This window comes from Kickxella alabastrina (genome assembly GCF_025024165.1).
Source record: "Kickxella alabastrina strain RSA 675 chromosome Unknown BX661scaffold_12, whole genome shotgun sequence".
NCBI classification, from domain to species: Eukaryota; Fungi; Kickxellomycota; class Kickxellomycetes; order Kickxellales; family Kickxellaceae; genus Kickxella; species Kickxella alabastrina.
The window spans coordinates 89,452-107,712 of NW_026251483.1; the positions used below are offsets into that span (position 1 = coordinate 89,452).

The window sequence follows — 18,261 nt, forward strand, 5'->3', positions numbered from 1 at the left end:
GCCGTAATCTCTCTACTATCATTACTGTGACTGACTGACAGCCCACTACTATATCGAGTGATCAAATAAAATAAAATAAAAACACAAAGCGTTAACATTCAGTTTTTTTAAATCTTTTTTCTTCAGTTTGCTTTTATTCTTTTTTCTTTTATCAATTCGAAACAAAAATGAGCTCTTCAAAGGCAGAGCCCAAAACTCCCACTGGTGCCAGTGGCGAGCAACCGCAGAGAGCCGCAAGACAAGTCCCTGCCGAGCCCTACCCCTGGAAGCGCGTACTAATCGGCAGCCTGGTAGTCATCATATGCTGGTGTATCGGATTTTACCGCGAGTACAAAGATGTCGCCGACCAGCACATCAAGTACGCGCAAGACTGGACCTTCAACCAGCTCTGGACACACGCCAGCGGATCAAATGTTCAAAGACTGCAGCCTTACAGAACATCCCTGTGGGAGCAAATCCACGGTAGCGTACTTGAGATTGGTCCCGGCTTTGGCGAATCCATGGATCTGATTCCTAACGGAAGAGTGCCTGGGTCCCGGGCGGTCTCGCGGTTCATTGCTGTTGAGCCCAATGCTTTCTTCCACAACAAACTCGCCCATAACTCGCAGGCTGCTGGTTTCGCTGTCCGGTATGATCCGCACACGTGCCCGCAGGCCGAGGAATTCAACGCTGCCGCTGGAAATTCCAAGCTCCCGGTGCTCACTATTGTCAATGGCACATTGGACAACAGCCTGTCTATTCCCGAAGCCGTGCTCAATAACGCTCCCTACGACTTTATTGCCAGCTCAATGGTGCTCTGCTCCGTCAACAGCATCGAGGATAACGTACAGACTATTTTCAATCTTTTAGCCCCCGGCGGTAAATTCGTATTCATCGAGCATGTGCGTCACACAGATGAGGCCGACCATAGCTGCCCCGGATATGAGCGTGGGTCGTTGGATTTGAGATTGTGGAAGATGGTGCAGAGCGTAGTTACTCCGGTGTGGTCGCTGTTTACCGGGAATTGTCATTTGAATCGCGACACCGCAAAGATTATTGAGGGTATAGAGGGCTGGAAGAAGGTCGAGTATAAGACTGTGAGGCAGATGGAGGGCGTGTTGTCGAAGCTGACGCCTATTGTGTGTGGAGTGGCAATTAAAGAATAAAAATACTTATTGGGTTTAGGGGGTGAGGGAATGGCAGTGAATATTTAGACATACATATGAAGCTGACCTTCTCTCTCTCTCTCTCTCTCTCTCTTTTATTTTCAATAATTTATTTAGAATATTCTATCAACATATTAGCTTGAATGTTCTGTCGACACCTGTTATCATCATTACGACGCACAGCCACAGCCACAGCCACAGTGACAGCGACATCCACGGCCACGGCCAGAATAAATAGCAACATTAGCATCGCACACTTGAAACGTCATCTCTCCGCCATGTCCTCCTTTAACAACAACGTGGCCACAACGACAACAGTGACCCTGCAAAACAGCCGAGCGCAAATTCAAATACTCTACCCAACCGATATAGCCGCCCAAATACCACTCGAATCCATCCAAAGCTTTCCCCCCTTCGCCGACTGGCTACACACACTCGACGCCTCCCACACCAATCCCCAAGATGGCTCACAGATCCTTATCACCAAAATCATCATCCAAAGCGTCGACCAATTCAAATCAGGCAAAATAGGCTTTCTAAAGTTCACCACCGATGCGCAAAAAATTCCCGAAAATAAACAAATCCCCGGTATTGTTTTTCTCCGCGGCGGATCCGTCGCCGTACTCCTCATGCTATGCACCACCAACAGAGCCGATGACGCTTATGTGGTGTTGACTGTGCAGCCGCGTATAGCCGTGCCCAGTTTTCATTTGGCCGAGTTACCCGCCGGAATGCTTGATGGCAATGGTGCATTTTCAGGAACCGCAGCGAGGGAGATCGAGGAGGAGACCGGCCTGATTATTAAACCTGAGGATCTGATTGAACTTACACCTGCCCATGGTGGCCTTTATCCAAGCCCTGGCGCCTGTGACGAAACTATTAGACTGTTTGCGTGCGAAAAGTATGTGTCGGAAAATGAGCTGAGTGCGCTGAGTGGTAGACTGGGAGGGCTGAACAATGATGGTGAGTTTATTAGTGTGAGGCTCGTTCGGATGAGTGAGTTGGCTAGAGAGACAAGAGACATGAAGGCTATTGCTGCAATGTACTTGTGGGATCAGCTCATTACCAAAAAAATACAATTAATTTAGAACACGTGTAATGATCCCAATAGCTCTGAAATACAAATCTTGTGCGAAAACCAAGCATTTAAATCACCGAATTTTTTATTTTATTTTTTGATTAACACAAACAACACTTTAAATACTTTTTAATTATGAACAATAAACCAACACAAATAGGCTTTTACTCGCCTCTCACTGACGCAGCAAAGTCCCGGAGCAAAGCGCCCACCGACGTTCCGGTCGACCCAACGACCAAAAAGTTTATCCAAGGGTTCATCGAACGCACAATAGACACTGGAATAAGCGATATCCGTGCCCAAGCAGCCTTCAAAGACCGCGTCGAAGGTCGCATACTACTCCTCACCAATCCATACAAGGACAAATCGAAGGGCACCATGGGAACAACCGGAGGGCGCATAGGCGAAGCCCAGATAATCCGCAATACGCGTCGCAAAACCATCACGGCGAAAGAAAAACGCGCACTAAATATATATGAAATTCCAAAAGAAGCACGCCGATATGATTTGTTTCTCCCACTCAACCTTATGTGGAACACTTATGTGGATACTCTGTTGGCTGGTAAGCAGCAGAAAACGGCTGCCCAGATGTTGCTTTCCGGAGACTATAAAAATCAGCAACAGATGTTGGGCAGATTGATCAAGGCCGATATGCATGGCGCTAGGGTATCAGTCGTGCGCGCAAAGTGTCCGAACTTTATCGGTATTTCTGGTATTGTCGCGCAGGAGACAAAAAACGTGTTCAAGATCATCACCCAGGAGGACACCCTGGCTGTTGTGCCCAAGGCTCGCTGCGTTTTCAGTCTTGAATTCTCTTCGGGCGCCCAGTGTCTCATTTACGGAGACCAGTTCGCCTTCCGCGCCAGCGAGCGTTCGTCCAAAAAATTCAAGCCCAAGCCGAGTATCGATTTGCGTTAAAGTAAATAAATATTTGATGCTTATTTACCATATATATATTTGTTTTAATCTCGCTGATATTCAATATTCAATATTTAATATTTAATATTAAAAGACAAAAGTAATCTTAGTTGGCAAGGGGCAGAAGCTCGGTTCGGAGAACATAAAGGCCGTCGGCATCAAGTCCAGTGTCGCTGCTGTCAGACGCCATTGTGTCTTCGAGCTGGCACTGCAGGCTCTTCAGCAGGCTTTTGGCCTGCATCATGGCCTGCGGCCACACAACACCCTCCTGCTTGACAATAGACATGAGGATCTCAGAGAACGATCTCAGAGGCAGCTGCTTCTTCTTTGCTCCAACATCCTCCTCCTCCTCTTCTTCCTCCTCCTCCTCTTCATCAGCCGACTTTGCTGGCGTGGCCATAGGAAGAGAGATGGCCGACGATAGCATGCGCACAATATCCCGAACATGGCGAGATTTGTCGCGCGAAGTCGATGCCAAAACAGTCAATGCCACAAGGCTCTCCTGCTGCAAAAGTGGATGGCGTTGGCCATCCAGCATCACCAGTTTAACCAGAGGTGTGACCAGATCGTAGGACTCGGCCTGCAGTATCTCCTGAGCCCGACCCAGCATCTGCCGCGCTGCCTCGTCGCTAGAGTTGACGCCAAGGTAAATCTTTTTTGCAATCGCAGATACCAGGCGCGTGCCCTCGCAACGAATGGCGTCGATATCAGTCTGCTTGACGACCTTGAGCAGATCAGCCAAAGCAATCACCATGGCGCCCTTACCATTGGCCACAGGCTCAAACATATTCAGGATTATGCTGGCCGCCGGAGGCCCATTAAGCAAGTGTCTGAGGATGCTGACAGAGTTCGCCTGGATCGGTATAACCATCGTGTCAATATTAGCAAACGCCACAGGAACAACGCCAAAATCCACCATATGCTGCTTATTAACCAATGGCAAGCACAGGTTTTTCAGAACGCCGCTGGCCGCATGCCTGGTGCGGACATTAGTGGTCCGAGGGGCAAACCACTCATGAATGAGCGTGCGCACCAATGCTGGGTGCTCAGCAACCAACCTCGTGCAGTGCTCATCCGTGCGCGCCAGGTTTCCCAAGCACAAAGAGGCAGCGGCCGCCATGCCGTCGAGTCTCTGGCTGCGCGTATCCTGTGCCGAGCCGCGATCAGTGCTGAGGATGCTCAGCAGGCGGTTCATCAGACTCTGGCTGTCAAACAGCAGTGCAAGCGCATCGTCGTCACCCGAAATAGCGACAATCACCTGGGTTACCGCATCAGCATACCGGTTGGAAACCTGCGGCATAGGCTTGTTTGGCGGGAAAACCGGCGCAACAGCACTGCTGCAACCCTCATCGCACCCTTCTTCCTCTGAGTCAGTGTCCGAGGCCTCAGCCGCCGCTGCGCCATTGACAAGGTAGAACTCAAGAATATCAAAGAATGCCAGCACAGACTCGGGCTGGCACAGCTGCTTGGGCAGAGCCGGGCTCTTCTCCAAAGCCTCGCATAAAATCCACAAAAGCGTCCTCTGCGCGCCCTTCATCGCACGCCGCATGCTGTCCATTTCGTCAGCACCGCTGTCTAAGAGCAAGCGGGACAGACGTGCGAGCGACCGCAGAATGGTTTGTGCGAAATCAGCGTGCTTCTCAAACTGAGGCACAGCACTGGCGTTCTCGCACATGTTGTCCAGACTCATACTCACAAGCGACCACACCTGGTAAGAGTCTGACGATACTGCGGATTCCGGGGACAGGGCCTTGAGGTGCGGCTGAAGGGCGCCCGCGGCGATCAGTGCAGAGGTGCAGGGTTCGTTGTCCAAAGACACATTGAGAACAGCCCCGAATGCTGCTTGGCCAACAGGCAGCGGCTGCTTCCAGATCTCGTCAACGGACATCAGCACGTTGGCCAAGGACTCTATCCCGCCGTGCTTCAAAATATCCGCCCGCCCAGCATTATTGTCAGCGCTCAAGTTGCAGATACAGCGCAGCACCTGGACCAGCAGGAACACGCGCTCAGCCCGCTCGCTATCGGCGGCAGAACCTCTCTTAATCAAATCGCCCTCGGTGCGCTTCAGGATTGCGCAGCTTACTTGTGCCAAAGACGTGCTGGTGAGAATCTGCCGGGTCTCTGGACTGCGGTTCATGTCAGCCAGTGCCTTAAACACCTTGGCTGTGTCGATGATCTGGCTGCCTGAAACTGCCTCGTCTTGCTTGGAAAGCAGGTACTCGAGTACTGGATCAATGTTCTTGGAGCTTATCGCGTTAATGCTGCTGTTTGCATTTGCCAGCCATGCCGTTGTCGGTGCTGCTGCTGTCGCTGCGCCCGTACCGGTGTTCTGTCGCATAAACGTGGGAAAGACCATCTGCAATTGCCGTCGAGGTTTCTTTGTTAATTAGGGGGAAGAGGGGAGTGTAGAATTTTAATACTTTTAGAGAATGAGGAACAGAGCCCGAAAAAATAGCATAGGGCATTAGACAAGCAAATCAATGCCGTGCGTTTGTTTGTTTGTTTGCTCGATGTTGTTGATTTGTGAACTGTCAAACCAAACAAAACAAAAAAATTAAAACTTAACCTGATTTAATTATCACTCGAGCCATTCAATCATATATATTCACATGCTCACATGATACGTTCAATCACCACTCAAAATCATTTCTTTTCTCTTCTATATTTTTTGACAACCATCATCGTTATTTTTACTTTGGTATTAAATATCAATACAACCTTCATGAGCAACGCGTTCTTTTCTTCGTCCAGGGCGTTTGCAGTTGTTGGCGCTTCTGCCGACCGCACAAAGTTCGGCAACAAGGTGCTGCGGTGGTATATCAACAACGGATTATCCGTGACTCCGATCAACCCTAAGGCCAGCGAGATCGAGGGAATCAAGTGCGAGCCTTCACTGGCCGCATTGTCGGCTGCTAGTTCTGACTTGGGCGGCCTGGAGAACGTGGGTGTCTCGGTCATTACACCGCCAGCGGTGTCTGAGAGTGTCATCGAGGAGGCCGCCGGCTTGGGCGTCAAGCGTATGTGGTTCCAGCCGGGCAGCGAGCCTATCAATTTGAGCGAGCTGGCTGAGAATCTGGGTGTGAACGTTATTGGTAACGGGCCTTGCATTTTGCACGTCGACACGACTACGCTGCCAAAATCCAAGCTTTAAAGTCAAAATTAAATTATTAAACAACACCAAGGGTGCCTCTAATTCCTTGCCAAGGAGTATTTCAAAAATATTTATTATTGAAAAGGAGAGAAAACACAAATTGGAACTCACGATTTCAATGGCTGTCGCCGTAAATCTTTGAGATGCGAGTGAGCTCGGACTCGGTGATATCCTTCCAGGTGACATCACTATCGTCATCAATGTCGTCGACACTGACTATGTCGAGGCAGTAGCCGGGCCACGCACCGTAGTGGATAGTGCCGTCGGAGCGCAGCAAAATCGAGGGATTAGATGACCAGCTGATGCGCGAAATAAGCGGGCTTCTGATATACATGCATCCGCCTCTCGCGCAGAAGGGCCTGGTGAACACATACTCGTTGGTGTTGAGGTTACGCATGATAGCCTTAGAATACGCGTCTGACGATTTACCCACCTCAGGTTGCAAGTTTCCGATTATGTTCGATTCGAAACCTGAAATCACAATAGGCCCAGTAACTGATCTCTTAAATTCTGCGGCACGGGAATACAAAAGATTTTCCCTCGATCCTGTGAATTCGGCGAGCTCCGCGGTAAAAAAGCCTTCGGGATAGTCGTCGATGCAGATGATGCGCTTGCCCGCCCACGATGAGTTCTTGGCGATTTTGCTCAAGCAACGCGGGGTATTGTCCTTCCCAATCTCCAGGAAGCGATAACATGAAATTGAAAGAGCAAATAAGCTGGTAATATTTTCTGATTTCACTTTGTCCCCAGCAATATAAAAGTAAATTTTGTCAATATGACGAGGCAGATTTTCAATTACAGATAGCTCATTGGTCAAATATACAGGAGTAGGTCTGGCAGGAATGGGAGCAGATTGGGCTCTGTAAGTCACAAACGACAGCACGTCCGGGTATTCTAATTCAATGTCGAATATGAACTCGCCGAGTTTGCCCCGAAGGTGGCTAGTCTCACGGGAGTCCAAACAGACGCACCTCCAGTATTGTCCCACATTACTTGGTTAAGAATGTGGGTATTCGAGGTACAAAGGAAATTTTGTAAAAAAAAAGGATTAAAAGGAGCATGGCCCGAATTGCTGCCGTTTTATACAATTCTGGAAGTGCTGCGCATTTATTATGACACGAGAAATGTGTGCATGCTAGCAAAGACAACTTTGGAAAAATGGACAAGCTTTAAAACAGCACACAAGCTCACAGTATTTGTCAAATGCTGAGGCAGCACTTGGCCGAGCCAAAAAAATCTTTTTTTGTCAACTGCAAGCCAGCTTTCGGTCCACCGAGGACACCGCAATTCCCAGGGCCATGAGCGGGGTCATTGGAAAGCGCATATCAAGCGTAAACGAGTCCGGCCCGACCCTTCCAAACTGCAGCACCGTGTAATATTCATCGTCCGGATGCATCAGCTGGAAATTTTTGACTGATGGCAGACGGACTCTGCCACCAAAGTCCAGCACATACGCTCTGCTCTCGTCGCACCACTCTGGCATCTTGTTCCACAGCGTCACAATGTGCTCGTCTGTTTTGTCTTCCCGATACCGATCGGCCAGCGAGCGCTTGGCCTTATCGGCAGGATCAACTGCGGGCGTCCCACTATCGTCGACAGCGCGAATGACCGCTGTCATTTTGCGTGGCCCCCTTTTACCCATTATGTTCACATCGTAGATGACCGAGCACACCTCGCGCCACCCAGTCTTGGCTTGGCCAGCATTTGCGGAGACACGCTCCATTATGGTGTACACTGTGCCCACCGAGTTTGATACCACCCGTCCGACTGCATCTGTGGCCTCTGTTTGGCTTTCGTCGTCTTTGTTGCCCGGCGGCAGGTATATGTCGTAGTGATGGTTTGACAGAAACTGCTTGCATCTTAACGCGCGCAGCAGCTGGGCGCCCAGTTGATCTCCCTCACGGCCATCATTATTCAAATCACTGGCCAAGCCAGCGGGCGTCTCTTCGTACAGGTCCAGGGTAACTAAGCTGCCATTGTCCATCTCGCGGACCAGCCGACACTGGGTGGTTTCTACTTTTGAGACCGCCGTCCGAATTGGTAATGGCATGTGTATGCGTACGTGTTTGAATTTAATGCAGAACCATAAAAATAATGCTTGAAAATTTCACAGGGCAAAGAAAATTGAATTGTGGCATGCTGTTTCATGTTCCTGCAAATAAGGAAAAAATGAGAGAATGAAAACGTCATTTGCCGATTTTTAAATTGCTGATCCACATCGACAAAATCTACCGAAAAATTTAATCTACAGGATCATCGTCTGAATATGCTTGATGTCGTCGAGCTTGCAGTTGAGCAGCATCGACAGGACAGGGACCAGCTGCGGTCGGCGCTCCTTGTCGTTGAAGAATCGGAACAGAACGTTGCGCAGATACTCGACGTTGACATTTTCCGAGCGCTGGTCATCGCTATTCAGCATGTCCGACAGGCTGCCGGCGCTGCTGCTAGAGCGGGTATGGCTGCCAGCGGCGGCCTTGTCCTGCACCCGGCTGTCTGCCGATTCAGTGCTGAGATCGGCCCGGGTCTCTTCGGGCAGCTTGGCATCGAGCACGGTTTGGCCGCTGGATTGGCGAGACGCGCGGTTGGGCGGTCGACCCAACAGCGACGAGCTGGAGGACGTCTGTGCTGGCGCCCAGCGCCCAGAGCCCGTTGCCAACAAGCCGCTGCTTGTAGAGGCGGCTGCATTGCCTGTGGCTGCGCGAAGCAGCGACGACACCGATGCTAGCGTCAGTGAGTTGGACCTGCTTGGCGGCAATGATGCCTCGGCAGAATTGCTTCCAGAGGTCGCTGTCTGATTCTGCTGCTGCTGCTGTGCTGCCTGGCGGGGTGGCGATGTCGAAGGCAGCGGCAACGCCGGCGAGGCATTCGGGGCAGACTGCGAGTTCTGGCGCTCGCGATACAGCCTGCGCACTTCCTCCTTCAAGTCGCGATGCACCCGCTTCCACCGTTGCTCGGACATCTTGCGCTCCTCAGTGACCCGGTCAAGCTGCTCCTTGACGGCCTTAAAGTCGCGCTCAACGTCGCGCAAGCGGTCCACTTCGACTTGCAGCGCGGTCTGGTTCTCCTCGGTGCGGCGCAGGTTGCTGCGCAGTGTCTCCAGCGCAGCCTCCTTCTCCGCCTGCTGCGCCTCCAGCCGCTCGACCAAGCTCGCCTGGCTAGCGCGCTGATCAACGTCGCCAAGCTGCTTCCTCAGCTTCTCCATCTCCGCCTGGTCGCTGCTGCGCTGGTCTCTGGCCACGCGCTTAATCTCAGCCAGCTGATCGCGCACGCCGGCCAGCTCCTTGGCCGCATCCTCTGCGGAAAGCTTGGCCGTCCGGCGCTCCTTCTCAAGCGCATACTGCATCTCCTGCAGCTGCGCAGTGGTCTGCGCCAGCAGCCGGCTCTTCTCAGCAAACTGCTCGCGGCTGTTGGCCAAGTCGGCGTCTACCGCACGCACATGCTCCTCAAGCCCCGCCACAGTAGACTGCACTTCTGCCAGCTGGCGCTCGGCCTCAGCTGTCGCCTTGGTCTGCGTCTCAATGCTCCTCAATGCACGCACATTCTCCGAGTCCAGCGCCTCAAGTGCGCCCTGAGCTCCCTGGGCACGCTTGCGCTCGTCATCCAAGTGCGTCTGCAGCTCCTTCTGCAGCGCCTCCAGCCGCGCATTGGCTGCCTGCACCTTAGCCAAAGTCGACGCCAACCGCGCGCGCTCCCTTTCAGCATCGCCACCAGACTTTTTCAACAACGCGCACTCCTTGTGTGCAGCGGCCAGCTCCGATTCAACCTGGCTCAGCCTGTCCTGGCACGCGCGCAGCTCGCCCTCCAGGCGCTGCACTGTGGATTGACTCTTGGAAACCTGGTCGCGCAGCGCCGGCAGCTTGTCCGCCTGGGCCTTTGCACTGGCGAGCTCCTCAGTGACTGCCTCCACGGCGCTGGCGTGCTTATCGGTCTGTGCCTTGGCCTCTGCTGCGGCGCTCTGTAGGGACTCTGCCAGCTTGTTCTCAAGAGCGCTGGTTGCAGCCTCCATCTCGCTGGCCTTGGCGTCTAGTTCGTACTTGAGCTTGTCTCGGGCGGCCTCGGCCTCCTGCAGATCCTGCTCCAGCTGAGAGATCTTAGCGCTCAGCTGGTCGACTATCTTTGAGTTTTCATCCTGAGAAACCCCCGCTGCCTTTGTGAGCTCAGCCACCTGTGCCTGCAGATTGTTTATGGTGCTGCGCAGCTGCTCTGCCTGTTTAACATGCTCAGCAAGCTCCTTGTCAGCGGTTAATGTTGACTCGCTGATGCCATTGGCGCTATCATTGCCGACATTGCCAACATTGCCAACATTGCTAATAGCGACCTGGCCCGAAGATGCTGCAATTGTCTCGACAAGGGCAATAAGCCTGTCGATCTCAGTCCTGGACGCTGCAACCTCTGCTGCGGTCTGTGTCTCGGTGACTGCTGCAAGTTGGGTGGGTGCTGGCGCCGCAGGAGAAGTTTCGTGGTTGGGCACTCCGCCGCTGGCTGTGCCTCTCCTCTTCTTCTTTCCCTTTTTCTTGTTGCTCCCACCGTCGTTCTGCGGCTGCGTCTGCAACTGTGGCTGCTCGGGAACGGCCTCAGGGACAAGTCTGTGAGAAATAGCCGCGGCAATAATGTCGCCAACTCGCTCAGCTGTCATGGCATCGGAGGGTGCAGGCTCACTGGCCGGCTGAACATTTGGCGCAGCAGACTGTAGCTGCTCAATCTCCGCATCGCGCTGTGCAACTTCATCATCGCGTTTCTGCAGCTGCTCCTTAAGCGCGGTCACTTCGAGGTCCCGCTCTGCAGTCGTCGCCTTGAATCGCTCTTCACTGACGACCAGTTCCTTGCGCATAATGTCCTTCAACTGCGCCGCCTCCTGCGCGTGGGACTCGTTGGCGTGCTCCAGCTCGCTGGCATTAACAAAACCCTGCGGAGCCCCGCACTTTTTGACCAGCAATTGGCGCAGGCCGGCCAAAGCCTGGCTCTGAGCGGACCACGCATCGTCTTTGGTCGAGATTAGCTCCGATAGCTTGTCGGCTAGTGCATCAGGGTCGGATTCAGCAGTCAGAGATTCACTGGCGGACTCCTTGAGCTTCTGATTCTCCTGTTCCAGAGTCTTGAGCTTATCATTAAGCTCGGACTGCTTCGCTTCAAGGGCGCTAATATCGAGCTTGAGCTTTTGGTTGCTGCGCTCCAGCTGGCCCTCAACAACCTTGCGCTCCTTGGTCATCTTGTCCATATCCTTAAGCAGCGCCAGCTTCTCCTGCTCGACGACCCTGAGCGCAGCCAACTGCGCCTCGAGCTCCTGAAGTTTCAACCTGTTTGTTTTGTCCAAATCCGTCAGCGCGCCAATCTGCTCGCCAGCATATTGCGTCTTCATGTTCAAGTTGGACAAATGTGCCTCGAGCTCCTCAGTGTCAGAAATGCTCTGCACAGGCGTGTATGTTTTGAGAACTACTTCAACGGCCTTGCGCGCGGCATTTAAATTGCGGTACACTCGGGCCACCTCCGCCAATTTGTGCTCGTACTTTTCGAGCTTTGATAGTCGCGATAGAAGCTGCTCGCTGACGGTGTCGCCTGCCCGGAGGGTGTCGGAGGTCAGCTTGGTTGGGTCGGCGGGGGTGCCATTATCTGGGGAAAGAGTGTTGCTTGCGGACGGTCGTGCGTCATTGAGGGATTGCGCGCCAGCAACTGGTTCTGTCGACTCGCCGCTCATCTTGAATGTCAATGCGTGAGGCGAGGCAAGGTAAGTGGGTGAATGAGGATAACAAAAAGGAAAATAGAGTGAAAAAGCAACCAGTATTAAAAATGCACGATAAAAAAGGAATAGTTGGAATTAACGTTAGCGAAAGAGGAACAAAAAAATAAAATAAAATAAAAAATAAAAGGGGAGGGGGTCGTGTTTTTAAGCCCAGGTCTTCAGTTTCGTGTGCGACAAAGCCGTTTGTAATTTCTGACTTTCAACTTTCAACTTTCTCTTTTCCACCCCACAAATATTTGATTTATTACTTTTTTTGTACTTTATATTGCACCATACACCCAGACACAGACTCAGGCACTCACACACGCATTTCCTTTTTTTAATTGAAAGTCTTGGGCAATGTCGTTCAATGACCTCGAGCGCGGCACGTATGCGGCAGTCGTCAGCCAGCAGTCGTCATCCACAGCAAACAACAATCTCTCAGGCTCCCAATCCGACGAAGAGCGCACGTACAAGCGGACAGTGCAAGAGCTCTCGCGCAAAGTATTCCAAGTCAACGCCAACGTGGCCAACATACGACGTCTAGTCGGACAACTCGGCTCAAAGCAAGACAGCAGCCGGCTGCGCCAAGACATTCACAGCAAAATGGAAGCCACGCGCGATCTCGTCAAAACAACCAGCTCTGAGCTCAAGAGCTTGTCCGAGTACCAGAACAGCAACCCTTCGCGTCGGCGGGACCGCAGGCTTGAACAGCAGAAACTGACTGGTGATTTTCAAAAGGTGCTCGAGCAGTTCCAGAGCATCCAACGGGTGTCCGCTGAGATCACTCGCGAGTTTGTCGACCGCGCCAAGCACGCTGTGCAGGCGCAGAACGAGTACGGCGATGACTACGACGAGTACACAGAGTCCAATCCGCTGCTTGGAAACCACAATAACAGCAACCGACAGCAACAGCAGCAACAATTGTTGCAGCACAGGCAGGTTGAGCTGAGCGTTCTGGACAATGACATTGAATTCAATACTGCGATCATCAATGAGCGCGAGGCAGAAATCACAGAGATCGAGCAGGGCATTGTCGAGCTCAACGAGATTTTCCGCGACCTGGGGACAATTGTGACAGAGCAGCAGTCACTGCTGGATAATATCGAGACAAATGTGTACAATGTCCATTCCGATGTTCAGATTGCCTCTGAGGAGCTGCACTCTGCCAGCGAGTACCAACGTAGATCAAACAAGACCAAGTGCTGCATCATGCTTTTTGTAGTTGTGTTCTTTGTCGTCATTTTGCTCATGATACTGTCTTGAGGCAGATTAAAAAAGGTATATAGCTCTTTTTCAATTATCTTTCAAATATTTTTAATAACATGAATATCTATAATTATATATGGCAAGTATCAAACATTTTATACCATGTACTTCACAGTGCCATTCCTGAAAACATATCGGCTGTGTTGGCCACTTCGTCTATCTGCATGGACCTGAGCAATTGCTGCATGCCTGCGACATCCCAGATCGAGCCCAGGCTCTGCAGTGTCTCCCACTGGTGCCTGATATGCTTAACGCACAGCACACGCTCAGCACCCACCGCCTCAGGGCCGCCGGCATTCGCCAGCTGCTGCCTCAAGTTTTCGCCAGACTTATCGCTAGCGTTATCCTCGCCGGCAGCCAGTTGGCGATTGCAGATGCGCACGTTCCTGATTAAAATCGACACCGACATGAATATGCAAAACGGAATGATCTGGTCGAAGCGCTCCAACGGGAAATCCGAGTTGCGCTCCAGGTGCTCGGACAACCCGTGGGCTGCGCGCACGCAAATGCTCCAAGACCCGGCCTCCACATCGTACGCCAAAATGCCCTCGTTCCACGTGCTGGCAAACGCCATATTGAGCACCTCGCGCAGGGCTATCTCGCTCTCAGCCGCCTCCTTGTCCTCGGGAATGGGCAACGCCGGCTCGGCCTCTGGCGTCGGGCTGTTGTAGTCGCCGTCATCGCCAAACCGCCCGTACTGGCGCCGGAGCCGCATCTCAAAGGGCTGCTCGTACTCGGTGAAAAACGACGGCCGGTTGGACTGGTGCAAACAGATGGCAATTGGCACGTAGTAGCAGTGCAGGCAGAAGTACCGCACGCGCATCATAAACCGCCGGTGGTCGGCGTTGCCAAAGTACGAGATGTCCGCGGCCTCTGTGGCGTCGTCCCGCAGGTCCTCAGGCATCAGCAGGTTGCGCTTCCACTCCTCCATCCGCTCGTCCAGCTCCACGTACGTCGGGTACTCGCTGAGCAGGTTGACCGTGCGGACAACTGGGCAAACAAGGTCGCCCGATCCGGATGCCGGGTCCATAAAGTCCACGGCCGGAAACGGACCCTCGCGTGCGCCTGTTGCAAGGCCATGCATGGCCCTGGAAGCAAAAGCCACATTGTTGTGCGCTGACAGTGGCTTGGGCAGTAACAGAGACGGTCGGCTAGTCTTGGCATCGCAAAGGAACATGTTGATGCGCGCGATAATGGCTGTCAGCTCACACAACGCCATGAACGAGAACGAGAACGCACCCGTAGCCACAATGACGTTCTGGTCGACGCGCAGAGACTGCACCAAGGAGTGCGTCGAGCCCGATGACGAGCGCGACGACCGCTGTCTCTGCTTGCCAATCTGGGGCAGCTTGTCCTTGAATGCGGGTCCGTACTGCGGCTGCGGCTGCGGTTGGTGGTGGATCTGCTGATGGCGGCCGTCTGGTGTGCCTTTTGTCGGCGCCATGTGCGTGCCCGGATACATGATGACGTCCCATTCGTAATCAGAGCAAGGCGCCGACACGTAGACGCTGTCCTCGGCAATGCTCATAGGCCGTCCAGTGAGCAACGCCTGATAGCTGTCAGTCTGGTACACAAGCCAGAACACTCGGCGCTTGATCTCCAAATTCACCCAATCATCCCACGAAGTTGGCGGCTGCCGCTTGTACAGGTCTAGCTTGTGCCAGCCGAGTCGCACGACCAGGCTGGCAGCCAGGCAGATCAGCGAGTTGTACGACATGTACTCACCCTGAGACCCAGACAGCAGCGTCATGATAACCAAGACGCGCACCAGGTCAGCAGTCGGCTGCTCGAGCTGCACCAAGATGCGCTGCTTGACGCTGCGCGCCAGCGCCTCCCCGTCGACAAAACGCCCGGTCTTCTTGGTGATAATCCGAGCAGAGGCCGCCTTCATCGCGTCGATCAGAATGGGGTCGACCTCGCCGCGTACGACTCGCCGGATAAACATCGACGGATGGAACATGGGGCACAGAGGGTAGAAGTAGTCAAAGTAGTAGCGGACGGCGTCGCGGGTCTCGATGTCGACGCGGTCCGAGAAGAACTCCTCCATCTCCTTGTCCATCTGCGGCACGTGCAGCCCCTCGTTGGCATCGCTGCTCGGCGTCATGCCGGCCATGTCTACATTGTTTGCGTCATCGTCGTCATCGTCATCGTCGTAGGCATGATTACCATTGCTGCCGGCCTCCGCCGTAGCCTCGCCCGGGTGCCGCTCAAATGGCCTGTTGGCAGAGAACATGGGAATTTCGAAGCCGGAGTGCTTGGAGATGGGCTCTTCAGATTCGCGCAAAATCATCTCAATCGGCATTTTGGACAAGCGAGCCGCTGCCGCCGGGCGCTCCTGATCCTGCTGCTGCTTCTCTCGACCCTGTTCATTGTTCTGCTGCTCATGGAGTGCTTTGTTGCCGCGCGCTGACATATTCATAGCGACGACACCAGGCTTAGGCTTGGGTCCGCGCTTACGCTTCATGCCCCACATGCACTGGACATCGTTTTTAACGCAGTTGATGCAGCGCACACCGTCACCCTCACACTTGATTTTCTTTAGATGGCAGTACTGACAGGCCTGCGTGCGCCGGCGTCGCCTCATTGCCTCGCTCACGCGCTTGCTCTGAGACTTGCTGTCGTCTAGCGACGATGCTGGCAGGTAGAATGGAACGCCCGTCGGGCTGTCCCTACCTGTTTCCAGGCTATCAGACGGGTGGACAGTACGTCCAAGATACTGGTGTTTTTGCTGTTGTTGCTGCTGAGGTTTCTGGTTCTGATGCTGCTGTTGTTGTTGGGCCGAAGTGTAAATCTCGGGGTACGGGCGATACCTGGCATCCTCCGCTACAGAGTTCTGATTGTTGGTCACAGTTCTGCTGATCCTCGGCTGGTCGACCCTCGTTTGCACCGAATAAAGGGACTGCACTGCCGAAGGTGGATACGTTGGATTACCGGGATGGCTAGCGGAAAGCAGGGGCACAGGAATGGACGAGGATCCGAAATTAACCGCCGGCAATGGGGCAGCTAATTGACTGGCGCCCACATTATAAAAATGACCCTGTTGGTGGCTTTTAGGGTGGTGCTGAACTGGGCGATGCTGCTGCTGCTGTTGTTGGCGTTGCAAATCAGTATTGGGTCGTTGCTGCGAGTTTTGGATATCGGTGATCGGCATGGGTGTCAAAGAAGGATTCGCAATCGGGTGATGCTGCTGCTGATACTGCTGCTGCTGCTGCTGGGCGTGGGACGAGGTCGGCCTGGCAAATCTGTCGCTGCCGCTAGGGGGATAGTACGGATAAGATCCACGAGGTCTCTCCAATGGCGCAGCATTCGCAGTAGGTGGTTTGTCCATACTGTGTGTTTTGTGGGCGCTATTGGAAATAGAGGAGGAGGCGGACTGTTGCTGCTGCTGATGGTGGTGGTGGCGCTGTTGCTGACTGCTGCTGCTGTTCAAAAGCGACTGAATACTGAGTGGCTTCTCATTAACACTGGCCTCTTGTCGCCGCCGCTGCTGCTGCTGGTTGTACTCATGCATTACCTGCTGGTTAGCCTGCTGAGAATACAGGTGATAGCCCGGGCGTGCTGCTTCAGTGATGCCAGTGTCATTGGTTGCTGCTGCCGCCGCCGTTATTTCGGTGGGATTGTTGTTGTTCGTGTTGTTATTTCTGCTACTGCTGGGGCGACCGCTGTCATCGCGGCCATTATAACTGTCTGGCTTGTAAAACATGAATAAAATAACCCTACTCCCAAAGCTGCTACTTGCCAAGCCCTTATTTTTTATTGCAGTTGCTGCTGCTGCTGGTTTCTTTTGTTAAGAAAAAAGTATTATGTATGTGTAAAATATAGTGGTTATTTTTAAATAAAAAAAGTGACAAAGAAATAATATTAGTAGAAAGATATGTGTGTGTAACTGTAGAAGGTCCAAAAAATGTATATAAGAAGAGATGGTAAAAAAAGGGTAGAATAAAGTTGTCAATTTAAAAAATAGTTTTTGTTGATGTCCCTGCACAGTATATGAACATGTTCATTTTTTTTGTCCACAAGAGAAAAAAGGAAAAAGAAGCGTATTCCTCCTTATTTTTATTTTTTTTCTGGATGGGCAGAAGCAATACATCAAGGACAGGTAAAGTGCGAAAAAAGCAAATTATTGTTAATATAGAGTGTGCTATTGAGAAATTTTTCTCTTTATTTTTTGTGTTGCTGTGAAAATTAAACAGGAAATTGTTAAATACGAAAAAAGGCTTCGGTAAATTCTCGATAATTTGTTTCTATTTGTTTATCTAAATCGACCGTTTTTTTGTGCGTTGATGTTGTGTGACAACACCTGCTTGTTTTCGCAATTGCAGGGGTGTGCGATTTTATCAGACACGGGGCTAAGCCTCTCGGTAAAATAAAACCGCTTGAGCCCAATATAATAGATAAACAAAACGTTCATGAAAATAGCAACGCATGGATAATTTAAAGTAGGGAGCGAATAGTGGAGGAAAAATACACAAGCTATAGGTGATAATTCCAAAAAGAAGAATATAAAGGCACTCTTTCGTAATGAAAACAAGTCTTGTTACGCACACATGCACACACACAGAGTGGATAATTGGATATATTTGGAGAGTGGGAGTGGGAAACAGAAGAGGAGAGTGACAAAACATGGCTGAATTGTGGTAATCAAGCTAGCTGTATGGCAATGGTAAGTGGGTTATTTTTATTTCTCTTTTCCCTTTTTCGGACATTATGTAAATCGATTTGGGCGATGAATTTGAATATCAGATTTGAATTCCAGATTCGTCGTGGCCAATTTCAGATTTGACTATCATTTTTTGGCCAGATTTGGCAAAATTTGACGTTTTATCTTTTCGCCCAAACAAACAAACGAACAAATAAACAAATCAACCAACAAACCAACAAACCAACAAATAAATATGAAAAAGTAAAGGAGTGCAAAGTCCTCATTGAGTGTAATGTGATACAATTTTTTTGTTGCCCAAAAGACTGACATTTAGATCAA

The 18,261-nt window shown here is 51.7% G+C and overlaps 10 protein-coding genes across 10 annotated transcripts; 5 read left to right on the forward strand and 5 right to left on the reverse strand.

Annotated features, from left to right (window-relative positions):
• Positions 1 to 12: 12 nt before the first annotated feature.
• On the forward strand, positions 13 to 1,269 carry BX661DRAFT_182865 (uncharacterized protein). Its single transcript, XM_051536071.1, has one exon. The coding sequence runs from the start codon at positions 168 to 170 to the stop codon at positions 1,143 to 1,145; it is 978 nt and encodes a 325-aa protein (XP_051391375.1). The 5' UTR covers positions 13 to 167; the 3' UTR covers positions 1,146 to 1,269.
• BX661DRAFT_182866 (uncharacterized protein) lies at positions 1,240 to 2,336 on the forward strand. Its single transcript, XM_051536072.1, has one exon. It carries the CDS (start codon positions 1,289 to 1,291, stop codon positions 2,231 to 2,233), a length of 945 nt encoding a protein of 314 aa, XP_051391376.1. The 5' UTR covers positions 1,240 to 1,288; the 3' UTR covers positions 2,234 to 2,336.
• BX661DRAFT_182867 (Rof/RNase P-like protein) lies at positions 2,337 to 3,166 on the forward strand. The gene has a single exon (XM_051536073.1). The coding sequence runs from the start codon at positions 2,359 to 2,361 to the stop codon at positions 3,139 to 3,141; it is 783 nt and encodes a 260-aa protein (XP_051391377.1). The 5' UTR covers positions 2,337 to 2,358; the 3' UTR covers positions 3,142 to 3,166.
• A 12-nt stretch (positions 3,167 to 3,178) lies between these two features.
• Positions 3,179 to 5,603, reverse strand: BX661DRAFT_182868 (armadillo-type protein). The gene has a single exon (XM_051536074.1). It carries the CDS (start codon positions 5,495 to 5,497, stop codon positions 3,248 to 3,250), a length of 2,250 nt encoding a protein of 749 aa, XP_051391378.1. The 5' UTR covers positions 5,498 to 5,603; the 3' UTR covers positions 3,179 to 3,247.
• Positions 5,604 to 5,878: 275 nt separating this feature from the next.
• Positions 5,879 to 6,253, forward strand: BX661DRAFT_137214 (CoA-binding domain protein; the record flags this gene model as incomplete). The annotated part of the gene is made up of 1 exon (XM_051532692.1): positions 5,879 to 6,253. A coding segment is annotated over one exon (375 nt), but the record flags the coding sequence as incomplete, so codon positions are not given.
• Positions 6,254 to 6,407: 154 nt separating this feature from the next.
• On the reverse strand, positions 6,408 to 7,282 carry BX661DRAFT_171159 (uncharacterized protein; the record flags this gene model as incomplete). Its single annotated transcript, XM_051533679.1, has 2 exons — positions 6,408 to 7,186; positions 7,264 to 7,282. 2 exons carry the CDS (start codon positions 7,280 to 7,282, stop codon positions 6,408 to 6,410), a joined length of 798 nt encoding a protein of 265 aa, XP_051391380.1.
• A 256-nt stretch (positions 7,283 to 7,538) lies between these two features.
• On the reverse strand, positions 7,539 to 8,015 carry BX661DRAFT_143562 (tubby C-terminal-like domain-containing protein; the record flags this gene model as incomplete). Its single annotated transcript, XM_051533010.1, has 2 exons — positions 7,539 to 7,813; positions 7,880 to 8,015. 2 exons carry the CDS (start codon positions 8,013 to 8,015, stop codon positions 7,539 to 7,541), a joined length of 411 nt encoding a protein of 136 aa, XP_051391381.1.
• A 410-nt stretch (positions 8,016 to 8,425) lies between these two features.
• BX661DRAFT_182871 (uncharacterized protein) lies at positions 8,426 to 12,129 on the reverse strand. The gene has a single exon (XM_051536075.1). The coding sequence runs from the start codon at positions 11,985 to 11,987 to the stop codon at positions 8,538 to 8,540; it is 3,450 nt and encodes a 1,149-aa protein (XP_051391382.1). The 5' UTR covers positions 11,988 to 12,129; the 3' UTR covers positions 8,426 to 8,537.
• Positions 12,130 to 12,191: 62 nt separating this feature from the next.
• BX661DRAFT_182872 (t-SNARE) lies at positions 12,192 to 13,361 on the forward strand. Its single transcript, XM_051536076.1, has one exon. It carries the CDS (start codon positions 12,372 to 12,374, stop codon positions 13,275 to 13,277), a length of 906 nt encoding a protein of 301 aa, XP_051391383.1. The 5' UTR covers positions 12,192 to 12,371; the 3' UTR covers positions 13,278 to 13,361.
• On the reverse strand, positions 13,346 to 15,484 carry BX661DRAFT_182873 (fungal-specific transcription factor domain-containing protein). Its single transcript, XM_051536077.1, has one exon. The coding sequence runs from the start codon at positions 15,391 to 15,393 to the stop codon at positions 13,390 to 13,392; it is 2,004 nt and encodes a 667-aa protein (XP_051391384.1). The 5' UTR covers positions 15,394 to 15,484; the 3' UTR covers positions 13,346 to 13,389.
• Between the last annotated feature and the right edge of the window lie 2,777 nt (positions 15,485 to 18,261).

Coding starts and splice junctions, on each gene's coding strand:
- BX661DRAFT_182865 (XM_051536071.1), top strand. CDS start 168: ATGAGCTCTTCAAAGGCAGAGCCCAAAACTCCCACTGGTGCCAGTGGC.
- BX661DRAFT_182866 (XM_051536072.1), top strand. CDS start 1,289: ATGTTCTGTCGACACCTGTTATCATCATTACGACGCACAGCCACAGCC.
- BX661DRAFT_182867 (XM_051536073.1), top strand. CDS start 2,359: ATGAACAATAAACCAACACAAATAGGCTTTTACTCGCCTCTCACTGAC.
- BX661DRAFT_182868 (XM_051536074.1), bottom strand. CDS start 5,497: ATGGTCTTTCCCACGTTTATGCGACAGAACACCGGTACGGGCGCAGCG.
- BX661DRAFT_182871 (XM_051536075.1), bottom strand. CDS start 11,987: ATGAGCGGCGAGTCGACAGAACCAGTTGCTGGCGCGCAATCCCTCAAT.
- BX661DRAFT_182872 (XM_051536076.1), top strand. CDS start 12,372: ATGTCGTTCAATGACCTCGAGCGCGGCACGTATGCGGCAGTCGTCAGC.
- BX661DRAFT_182873 (XM_051536077.1), bottom strand. CDS start 15,393: ATGGCCGGCATGACGCCGAGCAGCGATGCCAACGAGGGGCTGCACGTG.